Source organism: Phoxinus phoxinus (assembly GCF_949152265.1).
Source record: "Phoxinus phoxinus genome assembly, chromosome: 22".
NCBI classification, from domain to species: Eukaryota; Metazoa; Chordata; class Actinopteri; order Cypriniformes; family Leuciscidae; genus Phoxinus; species Phoxinus phoxinus.
Window position 1 is genome coordinate 11,045,311 of NC_136897.1, and position 23,588 is coordinate 11,068,898.

At 38.6% G+C, this 23,588-nt stretch overlaps 1 protein-coding gene across 1 annotated transcript in view; it reads right to left on the reverse strand.

Moving 5' to 3' along the window:
• Window positions 1–7,203: 7,203 nt before the first annotated feature.
• Window positions 7,204–23,588, reverse strand: part of efna2b (ephrin-A2b) — a 146,335-nt gene continuing 129,950 nt past the window's right edge. Inside the window, exons 3-4 of the mRNA XM_079598476.1 lie at window positions 20,857–20,922; window positions 7,204–9,819 (exon numbers count right to left, since the gene is read on the reverse strand). Of these exons, the coding sequence (XP_079454602.1) occupies window positions 9,701–9,819; window positions 20,857–20,922 (185 nt within the window). The 3' untranslated portion in view covers window positions 7,204–9,700. The remainder of the gene's footprint in view (window positions 9,820–20,856; window positions 20,923–23,588) is intronic.

The following is a 23,588-nucleotide window of genomic DNA, read 5'->3' on the forward strand; positions in this document are numbered from 1 at the left end:
GACATGCACTGACATTTGTGCTTATTTCTGTTCCCGTTGTCTCTCTCCTCTGTCAGTGACAGAAGACCAGACCAACAGAATGCAAAGATCCACTGGATCAGAAGAGGACCCTTCACGGGTCTCTCTCCCCAAGCAAGCACAAGCCGTCAGTCAGTCACTTACGCCCGGTCTTCACTTACCTTCACTGCCTGCCTCTCTCAGTCCATGGCCCGACCCCCGACCTACACAGGGTTGAAGCGGAGGGTTGCAGCGGATTTCTTCTGCAATGTTCTCTCTATTTTGAGATGTAAGCGCACACCTTCCCTACTGATCGCACCAAGATCGCCTATTTAATCTCCCTCCTCTCTGGTCTCATCTGGGAAGCTCCTCTACTCTCCATATCAATTCTACGTCGATCAAAAGTCTAGAATCCAGCCTTAACCCTCTGGGGACCGCAAACGCGCCGGCGAGTTTTGCCTTCTTTTTTTTTTACATAGCCGCAAAATAGACTTTAAATACTCCGTCATTTTTGGTCATACAGACTTAAGAAATATGAAAAAATAAGCTGTTAAATGTCTACTTTTTTATGTGTCCACTTACAATCGAAATAAAACATTGTGCTTTTGTAAAATAAAGAAAATAAACAGGGTGTGCTTTCTTCCTCTCCGTCTCCGTGAACTTTTTTTCTAGAGCACATCTGTAAACTTAAACAAAACTCAGCGCATACTATTCACCCAGGCACGAGCAAAATATATTTATAATAATTTAATTGTGTACTTTTTAATGATATAATTCAAAACTAAAACAAATATTCTCTGTTTATGTAATCTATAAAAAAAGAGTGAGTTCTCATTTCAGCTCATTATAGCTTGTTGTCTTTTAATGTGACCACGCCCACGGAGAGCGCGCGCTATTCAAACGCAAATGATCTGAGGCAAGCCACATCAGCTCGATAAAACACATAAAGTTTAATCAGATGAATGTTCTATGTCATCTTGCGAGGCGGTGAGGAATAATCCTGGGAAATTTACCTCAGAAGTGCTGGTTTCACTTCGAGGAGCAATGGATCCAGTTGAGGATTAGTAGTAAGTTTTTTATTCATATATGCTTTGTTCTAAATGCGATATGGAATAGTGTCTGTAAACCGCAAAAAGACTGTTTAAATATGAATCGCGTTTCTGTGTGTGATGAATGAAGGGCATATATGTGCGCTGATGCTACTAGTTGTGACTAGTTTTGGATAGACTATAAAGTTTTTACTGTAAAATAGACATCAAATAAGCTTTTGTTAGCCAGTTTCTGCTCATATGTTAAATATATAGTATGTTTTGTCAAAAATAAACTCATAAACTATAGATGTTATAGTGTTTGTTTCAATGTAACGTTAGGCTATATCAAACGAATGAATCCTTAACTTTGAAATATGTATGATACTTTAAAAAAAGAAAGATTACACTTGAAATATTGTTAAAATTGTAATTGTTGTTGATTTACATGTGAACACTTTTTAATAAAATAGCAAAAAATATATTTACAAGATAGATGTAAAATAATCTTTATAGGTCAATATAAGCTTTCTCATAAAATTATTTTTGATTGTTTTTTATTAGTGACACATTTGGGCAGAGGATGTATTCCAAAACTTTCTGAAAATACAGTATGAGAATTAACTGCACAATTACTAGAAATGTTTACCTTGGATAATATACAATTTGCATGTATAAAAAAATTGTGAAAAAGAAAAGTTTCCAAATCTAACTTTGAACCAATTCTGTAGAATGGCTCATATAGCCTATTTGAACAGGATTTGTTTACAGGTATGCCTATGTACTAAAAATGTGCATTTGACTTTAATTTATATTTGGATTATATATATATATATATATATATATATATATATATATATATATATATATATTTATTTATTTATTTTGTCCTCACATTCTTTCTTGTGTGATATGAGACATGTGACATGTCTCCCGATATGTTCGCGGATGCTCAGTCTGTGCCGCCACCAATACTCCACAACGGCTCCCCGAAGGAAAGCTGAAATTACTACCCATACCCCGTCGTCCATGGCCCCATCTGGGCATAGACTTCATGACCGACCTCCTATCTTCAGAATCTCATCTGCATCCTGGTCTTGGTCGACCGTTTCTCCAAAGCATGCAAACTCATCCCGTTGAAAGGTCTTCCCACCGCCCTTTGCAAGTCAAGTCAAGTCAAGTCACCTTTATTTATATAGCGCTTTTTACTATACAGATTGTATCAAAGCAGCTTCACAGTGATAACATGAAAATAATACAAAAAACTATTTCATCATCGTCCACCTTTAAGGCAGATCTATAATATTGTTGAATATTAAATGTCCCCAACTAAGCAAGCCAGAAGGTAAGGCAACAGCAGCAAGGAACCAAAACTAGATCAGGTGACAGAATGGAGAAAAAAAACCTTGGGAGAACCCAGGCTCAGTCGGGGGCCAGTTCTCCTCTGGCCAATGAGTGAACAGTGTATGATTATGATTCAGGAGCATTACAGGTCAGAAGTCAGAATGAATCAGAGTATTTGTCCAGTTCCGGTTGGGTGAAGTCGGAGTGGAGAGGAGGAGAGACTGGTTGATACTTCAGGTCAGCGGCGTCGTCGTGTCCTGGCGCTGGTCCTTCATCAGATCTGGATACGGGCGGGTTCCGGTGGACAGCGGTAAACCTCGGGATAGACAGAGAGACTAATATTAGCGTAGACGCCATCCTTCTTATGATGTACCAAGTACATCAGGATTTATGGGAAGTGTTCCCGGTCCCGGCTGTTCTAAACTATGCTGCCTAACATTGAATTATAGAAGTCTATAATGTGCTATGTGTATGCTAGGCCGAAGAGATGTGTTTTTAGTTTAGATTTGAACTGACAGAGTGTGTCTGCTTCCCGTACAATGTTAGGAAGACTGTTCCAAAGTTTTGGTGCTAAATAGGAAAAGGATCTACCACCAGCAGTCGATTTTGATATTCTAGGTATTATTAACTGGCTGGAATTTTGAGATCGCAGTAGTCGTGAAGGACTATAATGCGTTAAGAGCTCGCTCAAGTACTGCAGAGCTAAACCATTTAGTGCTTTGTAAGTAATCAACAATATTTTAAAATTTATACGATGTTTAAAAGGCAGCCAATGCAGTGTTGACAGAACTGGGCTAATATGGTCATACTTCCTGGTTCTGGTAAGAACTCGAGCTGCTGCGTTTTGGACCAGCTGTAGTTTGTTTATTAAGCGTGCAGGGCAACCACCCAGTAGAGAATTGCAATAATCTAGCCTTGAGGTCATGAACGCATTAACTAATTGTTCTGCATTATTCATTGAGAGCATATGACGTAATTTAGATATATTTTTAAGATGGAAGAAAGCGGTTTTACAGATACTAGACACATGACTTTTAAATGAACGATTGGTATCAAAGAGCACACCCAGGTTCCTAACCGACGACGAAGACTTAACAGAGCAGCCATCAAGTGTTAGACAGTACTCTAGGTTATTACGTGTGGAAGTTTTTTGTCCAATAATTAGAATCTCTGTTTTTTCTGAATTTAGTAGTAGGAAATTACTAGTCATCCAATTTTTTTATATCAGCTATGCATTCCGTTAATTTTGTGAATTGGTAGGTTTCAACAGCCAACCATCTATTCCAACATGTATTCCGTCACTTTGGTTTACCAGAAGACATCGTATCCGATAGAGGTCCCCAATTCATCTCCCGAGTCTGGCATGCTTTAGATTACTTGGAATCTCAGTCAGCTTATCCTCGGGGTACCATCCTCAATCCAACGGCCAGACTGAGTGCAAGATACAGTAGATCGGGAGATACCAGCGAACCTACTGCCACCAGAACCAAGACAGCTGGATCTGCTCCCGTGGGCCCAGTATGCAAAGAAATCACTACGCCAGGACACCACCGGTCTGATACCGTTTCAATGCATACTCGGGTACCAACCTCCTCTCTTCCCCTGATCAACACCTGGTTCGAAGCGAGTGAGAGGGTATGGGACTCCAGAGAGCAGTGTGAAGACACCAGAGCCAGGCCGACACTAGGAGAGGAGCTACACCCCAGTACCAACCGGGATAGACTTCTACAAAGCATGTCCTTACACAGCTCTCTGGTCTTGGCCATTGTGGAGAGGTTAGAGTCTGTTTGATTGAATGTGTGGACATGTGTCTTTTATACAGGTAACGAGTTCAAACAGGTGCAGTTAATACAGGTAATGACTGGAGAACGGGAGGGCTTCTTAAAGAAAAACTAACAGGTCTGTGAGCGCTGTAATTCTTACTGGTTGGTAGGTGATCAAATACTTATGTCATGCAATAAAATGCAAATTAATAATTTAAAATCATACAATGTGATTTTCTGTATTTTTGTTTTAGATTCCGTCTCTCACAGTTGTAGTGTACCTATGATACAAATTACAGACATCTACATGCTTTGTAAGTAGGAAAACCTGCTAAATCGGCAGTGTCTCAAATACTTGTTCTCCCCACAATATATAAATGAATAACTTTTTTAAAACAAACATGAAACATCACTGAACTTACCTAAGCTGGACTGTGACGCTATTTTCTTCTGGAAACAAACTTTTTTGCATTATTTTCTTGTTATCTCTGTAAAGATGCTTCAAAACAATTTGTATTGTAAAAAGCGCTACATAAATAAATGTGACTTGACTTGACCACTTACGTCAGTAATTGCTATCAGGATGTGAAGAGACTTTCAACCTGCATAACAAAACAAATAAAAAAATCTCCTACCCAGCCTAAATACAATAAAATCAACCAATAAATTGTATAATATACAATTAACTTTGGAGGATTCGCAACATTTTTGTTTAGTTGATAGTGATACGTTTTAGATACTGTCAAAGTTGAACTTGTACATTTGCATATCCATCCAAACATGGAAAAATGCATGCATTATTATGTACTTACAAACCTAATGCTCAATGCTAATGAAGCTCATGTTGTCATATTTAATTCAGTGAGAGCTGACTTTTTTATAAATATACATTTTTTTCAATTCCAATTTGCTGTAAAAAAAAAGAAGAAAAAAAAGCTAAAAGAATAAACTCTGCAGTCTGAAAAAACAAAGACGACAAATTTGTCATTAAATGGAAGGTCATGTCCATTTAGATATTAGATATTTAGATATAGATATTTAATGCAACATTCTGTGCATAGTGTACTTCATGCAGTGAAGTATGCTATTCCAAACCAATCCCATATGTTCACCCCAGTTTAACATATGACCTCTTAAAATGAAGCGGATAATTTAATTAAACCTTTATTATTTTAAATTAACTTCATCACCTGGGGTGCGAAATGTAAATTTTTTCCCATTTCTAGTAGTTTACCATGTTTGTTTGAAAGATTATGAATGTACTGTAGGTCCCACACAACTGAAACAAACTGCATGTTATGAGTTTTTCTTGGCGGTGAATGCCTTGTCATATTTTACAAAAACATCAATGTCAAACACTTTTACTTGATGTTAATGACATTTGACTGACACAAAATGTTTTCCACATGGTGAATTATAAGCCATTCATACATACCATATTTAGTAATGTATAAATACTTCCTATTCCATAATGTGATGCATTATGGATGATATGATGTGTAATTTCCAGGAGGCCCTAGTGTCACGGAAAGGGGTATTTTCTAGAATCTTCCATCATTTTCTGTTTCAGCTGTCTGGTAGGAAACAGATAATACCAAATTGGGGGAAAATTGTCCAAATCTGTGCACAATTACCCCCATCTCTCCTCAGTAAGACTCTCATGGCACTGTGGTTTCCATCGCTGCATGAGACCAAGCTCAGCACTCAGTCCTATCAGCCTCCATTTTCTGACCCTCTTACAAACATTACTGCAAACTACAGCCGTTCAGGTGCATTTACTGCCATCCCTTCGCAAATAGTACTGTGTGTCCACCTTTGGACACAAGGGGTCCGTGTGTGTCAGTGAGAGACAAACAGAACAAGAGAAAGATACATTTAGAAATGGAAAATGTGTTGTCAGTGCAAAGTGAAGTTTTCAGAGTCCTGGAGGGGTTACAAGGCCAGCAGGGATTAAGTTATTGAATTACACTGCTAAATTGATGGATAATCCACCCCCCCCCCCCCCTCCCCTCTCCATCCCCCTCCCCCTCCCCCTCCCCGCAAGTTGGAAACATAAAAATCAAAGGAAGATCTTTCATGTTGTCTGGTTTCTGTGTGATTGATATATTACCATATCTTTGAGGATGTCTCTGGAGCTCATTTTGCCTGGTCTGAGATCCTTTGCTTTTATCAAAATACAAGTAATACTGATGAAAAACATCTAATTCTATCATAAAAAAAAAAAAATGTTGATCAAACAGATTAGACTTTCTCTAAATTTGGGTTTTGGGATACTTTAAAGTCCAAACCAAGTGAGCTACCTACAGAGGGAGCATTTCAACAAGACATAAAATCTGTTCTGAAATCATTTGAGAAGGCAATCCCAGAATCCATTACAAGAAACCCAGTGACAATAATATAAAATGACGTAAAAGACACGTATGTATTTAATGTTATATAATCTTAAACTTTCATTTAATTCAAAACTGAAAAATAATAAACAATGTTTCAGTGTATACAACATGCTAAGTTTGCAGCCTATGTAAAATGTTATGAGAGGTTCCATTAGGATGCTACTTTACTAGGCGGGAAGTAGGGTTGGAAAGGTGAAATGCTCACCAAGGCTGCATTTATTTGGTCAAAAATACAGAAAAAATCATATGGTGAAATTTTACAAGTTAAGTGACCTTTTTTATTTTAATATATTTAAAATTGAAGGGTATTCTTGTGATGGCTAAGCTTAATTTTCAGCATCGTTACTCTAGTCTTCAGTGTGATCCTACATAAATAATTATAATATGGTGATCAAGAAATATTTCTTATTATTGTCATTGCTGAAACAGTTGTACTGTTTTTTGTAGAAACCATGTTGCATTTTTTTCAGAATTCAGTGAAGAATGGAAAGTTTAGAAGAACAGCTTTTTTTAAAATAGAAAATGATTATAAATATTAGCAATTTAATGCATCCTTGCTTACTGAAAGTATTGTTTTTCAAAAAATATCCAAAACTTTTGAATACTCACTTAAAAAAAAAAAAAAATCAAGCATTTAATTCCACACAGATTTATACAAACTCACATTTCACAATCTGTAAAGAAAAAATATATTTTTTTTAAACAAAAAAGCTTTATTTCAGTTTTTTCTTTTTTTTTCTTCTTGTAGTTGTCCTTTGCCAGAGCATTTGAACATTTTATAGAAACTCAAAATATGTTTTATCCACATGATTAACAAATAAAAATAATCTCATAGTAGCACTTGGAGAAAAAAAATATTCAGGACTACATGTACCAGAATGCATCGTGATACAAGCAGGAAACAACAACAACAACAACAACAGCAACATCTGACTTGTCTAGACTCTTTTAACTGCAGAACTGGTACCATCGTTGCTCTAATAATTCAAGGGTCTACATTATAATTTCATATCACATATGAATAATTTCTGTTGCTCTTTTGCAAAGTTAAAAATAACACAGGAATAAGTAAAATATAAAAGTTCCAACAGACATAAAAAAAAAAAACGTTTTTCATTCTCGTAGACAATCCATGCCGACTTGCCTTGAAATCTTCATGACATATATTATTACAGTCACAAAACAATTCCAAAGCACAAATATTCCCACATCTTTATAGTTTCTCCTTTCTTTTTTTAATGAAATTGTCACAAAACAGAAGTGCTATGTGGATTTTAATCCCTCATATGTCATGTTATGTAGCATTTCTATTTGCAGTGCAAGGCCTCGGTCCGTCAGTCTTTACGCCAAAGCCTGTGATGTCATAATGATGTCACAGTTACCTGGCGCTCAGGGTCCTGATGCCTCTTATTCAGCGGTCCTTCTCAGCACGGATAAAGGGTGCAAGTGCAAGTGTGGGAGATCTATGCGTGGCAGCACATAGAAAAGACCACATTCAAAAATGACACAGAGAGAGAGAGAGAGAGAGAGAGAGAGAGAGAGAGAGAGAGAGAGAGAGAGAGATGGGTGGGACTAAAGTTAGAAAGGAGACCTGACAACAAACACTTCTTTGACACAGACATCCCTCTTCCACTTGGCACTGTATACACTGCAAAAATTCATTCTCTTAATCTGTATTTTTGTGTTGTGTAAAACTGCGTAAGATATTAAGAGGATGTTTTCAGAGGATATTTCTTGAATTCTTTTTTTTTCTTGTTTAAGTGTAAACCTCACAAAAGATTTATGCTTAATATAAACAAATGAAAACAGAAAACAATTTGTTATGGAGCCCCTAAAGTGGCATTTGCGCCATGTGCACAAATGTTCTACATGTGTGTACAAAAAACTTGTGTGCAAAACTTTCAAATTAAAGTTTTTTTCTTTTTCGTTGCACATGTGAATGAGACATTTATTGTGTTCATGAAAAACTTAAAAAAGCGTTATTTTTTCACAGTTTTGCAAAAACAACGAATAATAAAAAAAAACATTAGGAAATATGTACATATGGAAACCTTGTGTGAAAAAACAAGAACAATTCTGTTCTCTTGACATAGTAAGTGTAAACGAGAAAATGTTTAATTCTGTTGCGCTTGCAAACAAGAACATTTCCAGAGAAAAGTTTGTTGTGCATATGCAAAACTTTTCTCATGTGAAAGTCTTTTTTTCTGTCACTTTAGGGGCTGCATAATTTTCTAATTGGGTAAATAAAAAAATATTGTAAGATTTTGATATTTTTACTGGAAAACAAGTCAAAAATACTCACTAAGAAACTTATTAATATTATTTTTGCAGTTTGAGACAGACAAACTAATTTCAGATTGAGCACCAGTGAAAAAAGGCCATATCTAGCTATTGTTTTTTTTTTAATCTACACAACATTCTTTTTTTTTTTTGTATGGGAAAAAAGATAATTATATAGAAAAATCTACACTGTCGTCTGTCACTCCCCTCCCATTAATCGAAAAAGCCTGAAATTGTTGCATGTGATCTCTTCCCAAAGCCAGTATTTGACCCACTCCCCCTATTAAAAAAAGTTTTAAGTAGTGTCTTTGGCAGATTCACAGATAGATTCGTCTCCTTCTCTCAATGAGTAATAGAACAAGTTTTTTTCTAGTAATTTTTTAAGGGACTGTGACTGCTCTGTACATCTGTTCATATAAGAACATTGGCATACGTGCACGCACAAGCACAAACTCACTCGCACACTTTTACAATCTCACAATAGTGAAAACTGAGCTCAGATGACAGGTGGTTAACGCAGACAAACAGAGAGATTCAGATGACAGTCGCTTGAATCTTGACACGCGGATGATAGTGGGATGTCGGCAGAAAAGTACAGCACACTCAAAAATGCTGGCCACTTCACATGTCTCTTGTCAGTCGAGCAAGAAAGCCTATGCAGGAACGCCCGTATTTGGGCATTTTGGTAAGGCATATTGTCATTGTAATTTAGAGATTGATTTCGGATGTCCAGCCGGGTTGCAGGGTTGGTAAAAATCCATTTCAACAGTGCAGAGAGCAGGTGAGGAGCAATGTTTGTTGGCTAGACACCAGATCTCATGGGGCGGGGCATGTCATTGTGATGTATGATGGGGTGGGGCAGGTTGGGCGTGGTCAGGCTCAGTGGATTATAATGCTATGAGGGACACAAAAGCAGAAGCAATGGAAGCATGAGCCACAGGCTGGGCGTCAATGCCCAACCACTGCTGGAGTCATCTGTCAGGAAAGGCTCTGGAGACTCGTACAGAGAGTCATCTGAGAGAGAAAGGAAGAGAAATAATGCATATTAATAATCATGTTACACCTTTGCCTTTTTCTGTCTGCTCCATGTTACTTACAAACAGTAGAAACTGACAACAGCAATGTGCATTTCAGGAATCTTCTGCACAGAAGAGATTATAGTGTGTTCATTGACTGGATTGCTCCTGTCTCCTGCTCGATTGCTCCTGTCTGCCTTGCTGCTGTCTGGTTTGCGTCTGTAAGCTTCGTATTTTTCTGTTTTGAATCATTATTGATCATTCCCTGTTGTTTATACTGCTAAATATAACTTACTCATCATCACATATTAACCTGACATCGCTAGCTTCAATCTAAATCGTTGCTAGCACAAACACACTAGTAATTTGCTAGCCTGTTAGCGTGCCATCCGTGCGCTCTTTATTTATTTATTTATTTTTAAAATATCCAACAACTGTGGTGAGTAGGATCAGTCAACAAACCCGGTGAGTCTTGTCATCTTCTCCTCTTATTGTCACTTGCACTTCATGTAACATCTATAACATAGCCTTCTCTGTCAGCATAGAATTTACATGTGATGAATGCAGGGAGATAGTCAGGCTGACTGAGAAGATTTCAGAACTAGAGACACACATCCAAACTTTAATTGAGGTTAATTGTAAGAGTGCAAGGGCTTTACTACTTTGGATGCAACTAGCTTAGTGAACTCTGTACATTGTTCGGTTCCGGCTGTAGTAGAGCCCGTGCAGCAGGGCAATTGGGTGACCGTGAGACGCATTAGTCGTGGAAGAAAACACCGCTCTTCCATTCCGATTACCATAACAAATAGATTCTCCCCACTAAGTGAAACACCTACTGAGAATCCCGTTGAATGTGCCCAAGTTATTGGCGATACTATTACACGGAACGTGAAAATAAAGACACCAACCACCATAGTCACATGTTTGCCAGGAGCCGGGAGAACATTAACTTGTAACACAGTAGCCACAGTAAGCAGTGCAAAACAGTAAACAGTGCAAATGGAGTGCAGATGGAGGTAAACAGTATACATGTAGTGCAAATTGAGGTAAAGAGTGCAGAGGGAGGTAGAAATTATGTTTGTCCAGGGTCCTCCTTTCTGCCACTGTCGCCAGAGAGTCCATCTCTGAGCCCACTACTGAGCCAGCTCTCCTTACCAGTCTGTCCAGTCGACCAGCGTTTCTTGCTGCTTCGTCCCCAACAAACTACAGCATAAAAGAGGACGCTTGGCCACCACAGACTGATAGAACATCTGCAGCAGTTTTTTGAAGATGTTGAAGGACCCCAGCTGGACACAGGCTGGAGATGTGGTTTCTTCCTTCTGAAGTCCACTTCTATTTCCTTGGTTCTGGACCTCGTTCAGCTGCAGATGGTTGGTCCTGCACCACCTCACGAAGTCCTCAACTAGGCTCCTGTACTCCCCCTCCTGTTCATCCTTGATACAGCCAACTATTGCAGTATCGTCTGAGTATTTCTGCACATGGCAGAGCCCTGAGTTATACTCAAAGTCAGATGTGTACAAGGTGAAGAGGACAGGAGAGAGCACGGCCCCCTGTGGTGCTCCGGTGCTGTGGTGGCTAAAGTGCTGGCTATAACGCTATTTGTAAATTCTCTAAGATTATTATTCACGTCGATGTGTTCGACTTCGCCAGTCGATGATCACTAAAATTGTGATCGACTTGTGTTCAATGATGTTTGACTTCGCCAGTCGGAGATCACTAAAATTAACGTTAAGGTGTGTGAACTCGCAAGTACGATGTCAGGCACTGTAATTTGTAATTTTCTCCTTTTAAGAGACCGAGAGAGAGAGAAGACGCAGCACCGCTGAACACTCATGCGGTTTGTGAAACTCTTGGAGAAATTTTTTAAATGATTGATTTGATTGTATAATCTCTTTGGATTAATTTAGGCTACTCATACAATCTACTTGCTAAAGTGAATCAATGTTTGCAGGGGAATTTCCCGCATTATAAGTGGTAGACCTGGGAGAATTATTAAAATACTTATTGAAGTATTATCTGTTATATTATTTATTTCAATAGTTCAAAAAGTACAATAAATGTTCAAATTTAGATTTTTTAAAGAATTGTTGAAAGGTGTCTTTTTAACCCTCTGGGGTCGGCAATCGCACCGGCAATTAATTTTTCTTATCAGTGCAAAAGCGACTCAAATAACTCTTTTGTCATACAGGCCAGTGTTATACATTATAGTATGACATTTATGATGCATATTATAATGTTTAGACCAGTGTTAATGTTATGTGTTCGTTAATATCTGCTCAAACTTGGATGTTTATAATGTGCTAACAATAATGTTTCATAGTTTGGATCGCTTCAATAACGTTATCTGCACGCGCTGTGAGTTTGAGTCACTCGCGCTGTGGCTTTGAAAAGCAAAATGCGGCAAACATTAGACTTCATGTTTTTACTCCAATATCATTTCATAACGTCTAAGGAATATAATTTTTTTCCTCTAGTGTAGTGTACTGAAGTGTTCCTTTTTAACCGTTTATAGGCCGCCCTCTATAGGCTATTGTTATTATTATTTGATGCAGCCCAACAATATGCCTACAAGGCACAAAAATCCTGGTGTTCATTACATATATTTTTTTAAATAACATTAAATTCTAAATAACAATTTTAACCAAAACAAATCTTAAAATGTATTCCCAAAATTGTGCAGCCCTATAGTTTATCTTGATATCAGCATGTTCACAGTTGTTCACTTTTGTCTCAGGTCTAACAATTCCAGTCTCTTGATCTCTATAGACATTATAATGGGGTCTGGGGTTTAGATTAACCCTTGTCTACAACAAGACTAGGATTCCACCCAGTCAGAGAGAAGGAAAATAAACAATGACATGGATGGGTCACACCGGATGATAAAGTTTTTCACTGACAGGCATCTGCTGTTCTTTTTGTTACTCTCCATCCTGTATGCACTTATATTTATTTCATGAAAACATACCAAAGTCCACAACCTACTGAAACAATATGCAGCCCTTTGCAACAACTTTCTACACCTCTAAAGTCCAACAGTGGACAAAGGGTGATAACAGTGAATTTGAATTCAAACGATCAATTAAAGTTACATTCAGTCAGAGATTAAATTGTTAATTGTGAATCAATTTAAAGGGGTGGTAAAATGCCATTTTCACAAGATGTCAAATAAATCCCCAGAGTGTGTGTGTGAAGTTTTAGCACAAAATACCTCACAGATATTTTTATATAGCCTGTTAAAGTTATCACTTTTTGAGGATTTGCAAAAACGCACCGTTTTGTGCCTGGCCCTTTAAATGCAAATGAGCTGCTGCAGAGGACGGGTTTCAAGAGCTTGCGTGTGTTAGCAGCTGCGATTACCTCACGCAGACACACTAAAATGACAGAAACTGTTCTGCCTTTAATGTTAAAACAGAATCAGACAAAGATGGAGAGACTCAAGAAGAAGTGACAACATGTGGAATGCAACTGGACGTCTCTGAAAGGTTAGTTGATGAATTTATGTTGCTGATGTGGAGTTAACTATTTTCAATTAGGATATTCTGTCAAGGTAATCTATAAATTGCTCGAATAGGAACTGTTGTGAGATGCACACAGAGTAACTTTCGATTGCATTGGAAAAGATAGATACTAAAGTTTGAGCTGACTCACAAATGTACTCTAATGGTGCGTTCACACTGGACACGAATAGCGCGTCAAGCGCAAGTGATTTCAATGTTAAGTCAATGCAAAGACGCGTTACTGCGGCGCGAATGAGGCGTTGAATGCGCCTCATTCGCGCAGTAAAGTTCGTGCGAATGGCGCGAATTGAGTAGCTGGCGCGTTAAGCGCGAATTATTTGATGTAGTGCTATTTGTGCAGTCACGCGTTTGCTGCGAATTCGTGCCGCGTTAACCAATCGGAGCCTGCTTGCTGCTGTCATGTGGTGAAGCGACGTGATAAACGGGGGCAGGGCCACTTTTCAGATTATAATGTCATTTTAAATGTTTGGCCTCAATAACTTATTATATGTTTGGCCTCAATAAATTGTTTTGTAATGACTAAATGCCCGCGTGAAAGAAGGAATGACATTGTTCAGATGTTAACTATGAATGTGACACTGAACACTTGCAGTCATAGGCTACATTTCTGAATGAGATGAAGAAAAACTTCACATAATTAAAGAAGTCGTTTGACCTACGTTAAAACGAGTCATTAATGTATTTGAACGTATATGTTTCATATAATAGAACCGAAGCTATAGATGAATTTAAACATTTGTCGTTTACCAGCAGCAAACGTCAGGAGGACTAGCCGAGGTAAGGCTGTTCCAGGCGGGTTACATGAGCGCTGGGTTTATGTACATTTTAGGCTTGCTGATGTCACTAAACCCGGAGGATGGATGGAGTCATGAGTCCTCTTGTAAACAGATACATGATAGACTGAGTGGTGGATCGTTGTTTCAATGTGCATGCGATTGTCTGAACTGCTATCTGGAACACTTCTGTTTGCTAACAATTACATCACGCTAATGGGCTGTCACATGAGCAGAGGCTTCTCCTCGAAACTTACACAATGCCTAAATTATGACTGCAAATATTAAAAGAATTTAACAATTCTAATTGTATTTCTGATTCCATTTTCTTTTTGATTTTATAAATATGGGACTTCAAGCTAAACATTCTTAGTGTAACAGTCAACAGCTGGAGTGCCCTTGAGAGCAACCAGAGGGCACTCCACAACAAACTATTGTCATTCGCTCACAAACTACATCTCCCATAATACTATGCCTGGACTCGTCAGCACTCATTGTTTTCACCTGTGTCTCCTTGTTTGCTCACCATATATAAGCCTGGTTCTTTCTATCATTCACTGCAAAGTCTTGTATGTTGTCTCACTGCATTTCTGAGCGTGTTTGTTTCCTTTTTCTCCTGTGTCCTGGTTATCGTGAGACTCTGCCTGTTCCCTCGGATTTCTCATTCCTGTCTCACCCTCTGGATTTGTTTGTTTGATTGGAATGATTTACTCTGCTCTGATCTCTTGCCTGTTTTCGATTAATATTGTGGATTACCCTTTCAATTAAACTGCATTTGGATCCTCAACCTTCTTGTCTCAGAGCAGTTTGTGACATTTAGATTGCACATTACAAGTTTTTTAGGACTCTGTAATTCATGGTGGTTTTATACAGTTTCTCAATCAATGTTTTTAATGTTTATTTGTTTTTTCAATGGTTTTTTTCAATGCTATTTTTAAGGTAAAAATTACATTTAAAGCTGCAGTCCGGCACTTTTTTGGGTTTAAAAATATCAAAAAAGACATTTTTGAAAAAAAACGTAACCAGCCCGTGTTCAAAACGATCTGCTTGCCTTACCTCGATTCAAAACGGTAAGCTTGTAATGATAAATTGAATTCCAGTGGTACTGGTGGATTTCCGCGGGAATTTCGAGCATGTCTTTGCGTCATTACGTCACTTCTGTACACATAGAGAAGGAGTCCCCGGCTAGCGTGTGTGGATGATGGAGGTGGAGATTTAGCTCAGCACTTGGTATGGCGGATCCCGAAAGTTTAAAGCGACAATCACCAGTGACAACTGGAGATTCACCAGTTGTAAAACCCAAAGAATTCGGACTTCAGAGTGGCTACAGAAAAAATATTTTTTTCACGTTTTGACGTGATATAAGCAATCGTTAGATTTAATCAGCATGATAGCCTACTGCAATGCTTCCCCCCACCCCCCGAATTTGGTCAGAACAAAAGTGAATGTTTCTTACTTGTTCAGATGACATTTTCCGATGAAAATTCTAATGTTGACACTTTCAAAAAGTATACTCTGAGATTGCTGATGACAGTACAGTATCCACAGCGACGCGGCAGCGACAGGTTCCCCTCAATACATTGTGTTCATCCGCGCTGTTTCATGCCGATTTACTACCCACGCACAGTTAATAATTCCGCGAATAACTGCAATTGCAGATTTCGAACAGAGATGGCGACAAAGAGGAAAAACGACGGACTGCAGCTTTAAGAAATCGTCTGTTTATTTTTTTTACCAGGAAATAATCCCATTGAGATTCAGAATCTCTGTTTCAAGGGAGTCCTGGCCAAGACAGCAGAATAATAGTTCCATATTAAAAGTACATATACAAACATTTAACAAAAAAATACATTTTGGCAATTTAACATAAACACCAGCAGCTCTCAGTAACAGCACATGTGCATTTAGTACTCAAATAGTCCTTTATCCTCATTTTAAGTTGTGTCATTGTCGGTGAACAGTAAAATTTTTGCTGATTTTGCAATGTATACCAGGAAAAAGGTGCAAAAACTTTAAAGGCACTTTCACCGAAGACAGTTCGCGTTCGTGGGATTTCATACATGATTTGCCCATATGATAGCCTGGGAAAATCCAGACCACTCTCAGTTGTAACTGAGTTAGGGTCTGGCAAAGCTCCATAGACAATTCATTTCCACAGGGGCGTCACCAACGGACGTCGCTCAAATGGCTCTGGGCGCAATTGGATAGACTAAAACCAATCAGAACGACGGAGAAACATCTGAGACTCTCAGTCTCAGCAATTCTCTGTTTGTGATTTTCAGGAAGATGTAGCAATGGCTTCTGACGACTTTTGCCGTTTTTGTAAATGACTATTTTAAATCGCTTGAAACAGCTGTTGATCAGTTGATAGCTGATTCGAACGAGTGATGTTCCACGGCGGCATCCATCTCTGGAATGTACAAAATCTGCGTCACCGTCGCTGCTCTGACGTCATCGTGTAAAGCCCGCCCCAACGTTTCTGATTGGTGCCGCGATTTAGACGGATTGGAAATGGGTTTCAATGGGCTCTTTGCCAGATCCACTTGCAGAGCAAATCTAAATTTGCCGGAAGTGGTCTGGGTTTTCCCAGGCTACCCATATGATCTAAGATTACATTTCCTGGTAGTGACTTTAAGAGTCAAAAGAGAGCATAAGTAAGGACATCCAGTTACATCCAGTACATGTTACCCTCGATCCCTGAAGGAGGGAAGGGAGACGTTACGACGGAAGTGTACCGACAAATTGGGGATCGCTTTGAGAGACCAATCTATTTCTAGTGTAACTAAATCAGGTAATGGACATTGGCATGCGAGATTTGCACCTGACAAACTGCCCCACAGTGCGGGTATAAATACGGAACCGGACGCATTGCATATCTGGTTTCCGCTTAGGACACACACCGGCAGAGAGGAAAGACACAGGCTCACCGAGAGAGCAGCCGAGTAACACAGCCAACACTGAGCGGGTTCCTAGTAGCGAGTACACAGGAGAATACCAGCTCTACACGAAGGCTATAAAATCTAGCGAACTTGTTGGGTTTCGCCCAGCCAGCAGCTCTACAAATATCTGCTAGCAAGGCGCCTTGTGCCAACGCCTAGGAAGCAACACTTCTAGTAGAGTGCACCCTCAACCAGAGCGGGCAAGGCGCGCCTTGGGTTTGATACGCCAAAGCAACAGCATCCACTATCCACTAACCTCTGCTTCGAGACAGCCTTTCCCCTTCAGCTGGCCTTCGTAACAGGCAAATAGCTGGTCTGAAGTCCTGAAACTATGCATTCGGTCCACGTAGAGGAGCAAAGTGCGGACTGGACAGAGCAAAGCTAGGGCTGGGTCTACCTCCTCCAAGGGATAAAGTGCGTATCATATGCACGCGAAAACTGCGTATCATAAGCACCACAAATACAATGCGTGGTATACACACTTCAGGGGCGTATAGCAAGCTTTTCAAAAGTGCGGGGGACGGATGTGCAGGGCCGACTTAAGAATTCAGAGGGCCCCAACTCCAGAAAATTTTGTACATTTTAAGGTTAAATGCAGCAATCTGGTGCACTTTAAGAGCTCAAAATTAAGAGCTTGAACCGGCTTCAACCCATGAACTGTGCACATTGATTGTACATTACATTATCACTGGTGTTTTAGAATGCCAAACATTTATTATACTACTATAATGATTTATATAATTATTCCTATGACGTAAAATCCATATAGCCCAGTGGTTCTCAAACGTTTTTGGTCGCGCCCCCCTTTAAACCTTTAAAAAAATCTTCAGCAGTAGCGGAGTGCCGCGTTCACAATAGCAGCTTGTGATTCGGTCCGCTGAAGAGGTGTTTTTCTATGGCGAGCAACTTCTATGTTGGCTTGTTCCAACGGTGTGAAGAAGAACGATTCAGTGTAATTGCCGTTCGTTGCCGCTTTCTCGCTTCATAAAGGCAGCAGAGCGCTAACCGCAAGATTTGAAGCTCATGGCAGAGATGATTTGCGCTGTGATAGACTTGAGTGAACTAACATTCAGCCAAAGTAACAAATCAGAGAACACAGGCGGAAATATTAGTGCTGGGTCAAAATCTAAAAGTGCTGGGGACGCGCGTGTGTGTTATTAAAAACTCGGCATTCACTGTCCGCTTTTCTTTTCTTTGATCCACTCATTATTAATTTCACACGTAAATTTAAAACATTTCGGGTGACTCCCCAGCGTGAGTGTTTCAAAATGACCGTTATTTATAGAAAGTGTGAGTGTCACTTTATGGTTTCCATGGTGACGCGTCATTGCTTGTCACGTGACACATCGCAGCCACAACAGTGCTGAATGAATGATGATCTGCTTTCTATTTCATTTATCCTTTTTTATTCAAAATATTCACAAATTTGTTAGCTATGGCATGAAATATCTAATATTCCGATTGTCAAATATATGCAACGCAATATATATATATATATATATATATATATATATATAACGCAAAGTATTGCAAGAAAAAGGCTAAATGAATGCGATCTTTAAGACAATTTTTTAAATACTCGACGGGCCGGATTAAACAGCCTAACTGTATGTGGCCCGCGGGCCTTAGTTTGCCCACCCTTGCTCTTGATGGAAGCCAATGCAACCAGGAGAACTGTCTTCATTGTAGCTCCACTACCTGAAGATGTTCAAAGGGGAATCTCTGCAAATGCTGATAAGCACCAGAGACAAGTCCCAAGAGGGTATAGAGTAAGGGCGAAGAGGATTTAACTTTCTTGCTCCCCTCAGGAATCTATGATCAGGTCGTGCTTTCCTATAGATTTACCTGCATTGTGATGTGCGTCAATAGCGGCAACATACACTTTGAGGGTGGAGGGACACTTCACTCTAACCCATCTTGCAGGAAGGAAAGCATACATAACTCTGATCGGGCATTTCCGGGGTCTTCATGGTCGGAAGAACACCAATCAACGAACATGTTCCACTTCAATGCAATGCGCCTCATAGAGGGGGCTATAGCCGAAGTGATGGGGTCTACCAATGCTTGGGGCAGTCCACCTAATTACTCAACATCCCGTCCAGAGACCAGACGTGGAGATTCTAGAGGTCTGGACTTGGGTGCCATAGGGTGAAAAAGCAGGTCCTTCCTCAGAGGAATGCGCCAGGGAGGGTCTGTTGTGAGGACCATCAGTTCTGAGAACCAGAATATACACAACGTGTATATTGTGTTCTGATATACACAACGGTCGCAGTGCTCAGCCGAAATAGCCATTTTCTGGTGGCCACTAGAAAAGGAACTAGATCGGGGGATAGGTGAAGGGACTCCACCTCGTCTGAGGTACTCGAGTCTCGACCGCAACACCGAGATGGTCATCTGTGTGCACTCACACTCACTGGCACCACAAGCAGGGATATAGTGCAGCCCGCTGTGTGCACTCACTCTTTAAAGAGCTGTGAAAACAGCTTTTTTTGAAAGAGACCGCGACCACAGCTGAAGCGCCGTCTCGCCAACACCTACTGAAGAGGCTTCTTCCCCAAAGAACAGAAGGCTCGTAGAACACTCTCTCATCGAAGATTGCAGAGCAGGAACAATAGAACCACTCAGCTCTGAAGCAAAAAGCAAATATGTATAAACTGACTATTAACTACGACGTTTGCCTCAACAAACTCTGCTAAAGCTAATTTACTGCTTATTAATATTTAGTAAGGTGTTTTTTGTAGCTTTTAAGTTTAGTTATTGGGTAGAAATAAGAGATGTAGAATAAGGTCATGCAGAATAAGGCATTAATATATGCTTTATAAGTACTAATAAACAGCCAATATCCTAGTAATATGCAGGCTAATAAGCAAAATGTTTATAGCGAGAATTCTTTTTCTAAATAATAATAAAATATTATGACAGCTACTTTAATTAAGAATTTAATTATTATAATTGTTTTCATTATTATGATATCAGGACATGTCGTGCCATGGACTTAACAAATATGTTGTCTACTGAGAACTAGTAAATATCAATGTCTACTCAAAAGTTCTAAACAATACTAAATCTAAAAAATGTGTAAATGCTATAGAGCATTCAAAATGTCCACCTCTTGCTGCACAAGATTTTGCTGCACACTATTTTTCAGTGCCAAGTCCTCCATGCCAATGAGCAGGTCTATGTGTGATAAATGCAAATGTTGTACATTAAAGTCTAGCTTAATGAGTATATTTTCTGGACAATTCTGACATGAGGGAGAGTGATTTAAGCTGTGTTACCCATATGGCATGTCTACCTGGGATGAGGGGTTAAATAAACCAAGACCTCTGTGTTTAACTGCAGGCTATCCTGGTGCTTGTGGCTTGTGTGTGGGAACCCCTGCATGTCTCTTAACGTCTGAACCTGCCTGCCTTGATTAGTTGAAGGTCAACATTTTTTGATTGTTATCTGCCCTGTGTGAGATGAATAGCTTCCTACAGCAAGTGCCCCCGAGGGGCAACACTATCGCTCCATCGTCTATGGTACATGAATGATCAGCCCCATAAAAAAAGCTGTCCTAGTCATCAGTGGAGGTCCAGAGTAAAGAGAACAAAGTTCCTGAAAATAAATTAAGCAAAGCTAAGCGTTTCACCCATTACTGGAGTTGATACATGTGTTCACAGAATTCCCAGGGTTGACCTGCTTAAATCAAACTGGACACGAGGATTGGGATGTGAGATTCCTGGTACCTATTTGCAAGTATCACCATAAATAACATAAATAGACAGAGAGCAGACATGGCGGGCAGACTCTGGAACACACTCACTTGTAGGCTTGACGTACACCTTCAGTTTCAAACACGGCTTCCCACCAAGGTTGGGGTGTGGTGAAGCTGTGAAGAGACAGAGAAAGTGAAAATTACAGTTAATATGCCGCACATAAATCTATGTGACTTGACATTATTTAGTTAGAAATGGCTTAAAAGTACATCTATGGTATAATTTTACTGTTGACCTAAATCACAGTGGCCAACTAACCCAAACCACCAACCAAGAACCACCAACTAAATAAATTTGATTTAAAAATGTATTAAAATAGAAAATAGTTGATTGTAAAAATATTTTACAATATTACTGCTTTTACTTTATTTTGATTAAATAAATGCAGCATTGGTAAACAGAAGGCATACATATATATATATATAAAACACCCAAACATTGGAATTAAGCTATACATATATATATTAATCAAATATTAATATTGGCACAAAATATTAATCGCGATTAATCACATCCAAAATAAAAGTTTGTGTTTACATAATATATGTGTGTATACTGTGTAGAATTATTATGTATAAATACAGACACATTCATGTATATATTTAAGGAATAATTGCATTTATATACTGTATATACATTTATATAATTTATATTATATATAAATATTTTATATATAAATATAACCAATTTTTCTTAAATATTTACATGATTGTGTGTGTTTTTATATATATAAATAATTATACACAGTACACACACATATATTATGTAAACACAAACTTTTATTTTGGATGCAATTAATCGCGATTAATCTTTTGACAGCCCTAATATATATATATATATATATATATATATATATATATATATATATATATATATATATATATATATACTGTATAATATTAATAGTAGAAGTGTGCAGCAGAGCCAATATCTGTATCTCTATTCAGAAAAAAAGCAGGAAGTTCATAAAATTACATGAGAAGCCCATTTTAAATGCAAGTATGTTCCCTTCATTGTTTTCATTTAACAAATATTTATACCTTATAAAATTAAATCATTTTTATATTTAATAAAAACTTTATATTTTTTTCTTGAAAAAATCTTCATATTCCATACGAACTTTGAGTTTTCAGGTCAATCATCCACAACCTCAAATAAGAGGACTCCATATAAAATAGCTGATTAGAAAACATGGAATTTGGAAGAAAATATGATGGAAAATTGCTAAAAACAACGTTTGCAATGCATACAAATGAAAGTTATAAATAATAAATACATGCTTGCTGGCTCTGGGAGCATGTACATTTAAATGGATATAAAGTCATAGAAAATGAATAAAATATAGTATTTTAGTAGATATTATTCTTGACAATGCTCTGATTACTAAGATTTGTTATCACTGTGCTCCTTTCAAACATAGGACCCTATCTTGCACCCAGCTCAATTGACTTTGTACACCGACGCATGTATCAATCCTATTTTGTTAGCGCAAACGTTCCCTGGTGCTATTTTGCAGTTCCAGAAAACAAATTATTGGCGCATTTGCATGTGTTATTCAAATGGTATTTTAAGGGCGCATGCTTTGGCCATAATGTAGCGTGTGCACAACGCCCATACACTTTGATTAACTCATCTACACAGACGCAACAGTTTTCATTTTTGCAAATCATAGCCTATATTATTACAAGGAAAAATAATAACACACGAGGGAAATCATTGTTGTGTCCATGAAGATGTTAAAAAATAAATCTAGCTTACACATTTACCCAAATTATTATACGCCTGTTTAACCGAAGCTAATTTGGGTGGCTTTCTCCCATCCCAAATGTCACTTCTCTGTCTTTTACGGCCCTGACGAGAACGTCAGTCTCCTCAGCTGTGAACCGCTCCTGGTGTTCGTCTGGCAAATCCACCGTTATAATAGCAATCCGCCATGGAACAAGCGCGGCTGCTCTTAAAGGGAATGTGATATGACACTCTGGTTGGTTTATTTCACGTTACGCCCAAACCACACCTATGAATAATGAAGCTACTTCAGACCAACCCATTTTAAATTTATGTCGGGCGCAAGAGTAAGAGTAAGGCGAGATCCGCCTACAAACTTGCGTTTCGCGTTTGATACTTGCGTTTCAGATCGTTAAAATAGGGCCCATAGTGTTTAGACTTAGTCATGTTTAAAACATTTAAATAGACATTAACTAGTAGAAAATAGGCATGATATAGTATTTTAGTTGATATTAGTCTTGAAAAAGCTTTGATTTCTGAGAGATGCACAGACCTTGCTGTGCTCATATCATTCAGTTCACATTCATTCACTTCACACACTTATGCAGTGATTTTAGAGGTGTATAATATCATGCTATCTCTTGGCTCACCTGTTATCCAGCAAACAATAAAAGTGACTGTCTGCCAAATATTTTTCCTACTATTCAGTAGAATTCATTATTAGTTTTGAAGCCATTATCCGTGCCTTTCCAAATAAGGTATTCAGTTCGAGGCACATCTCTAATATATAGGTTAGGCTGGTTAGCGTGACACTTAGCCCACACTGGTAGAATGTTTACTTTTAACTTCTGAAACTTTACTGTTGTGCTTTGTAGCATTGCAAGGTAGAAAAAGTCAAGACAACGACCATGAGGTCCTCTGACAGTAAACACATGTGAGATTCAGTGTTGTTGGTAAGGCCATGTCTACTGACACCATGGAAACCAGGAGCTCTTGTACTCCTTGAACCAGACAAAACATTTGCCTGGAGAGCAATGAACAAATTTCCATTATT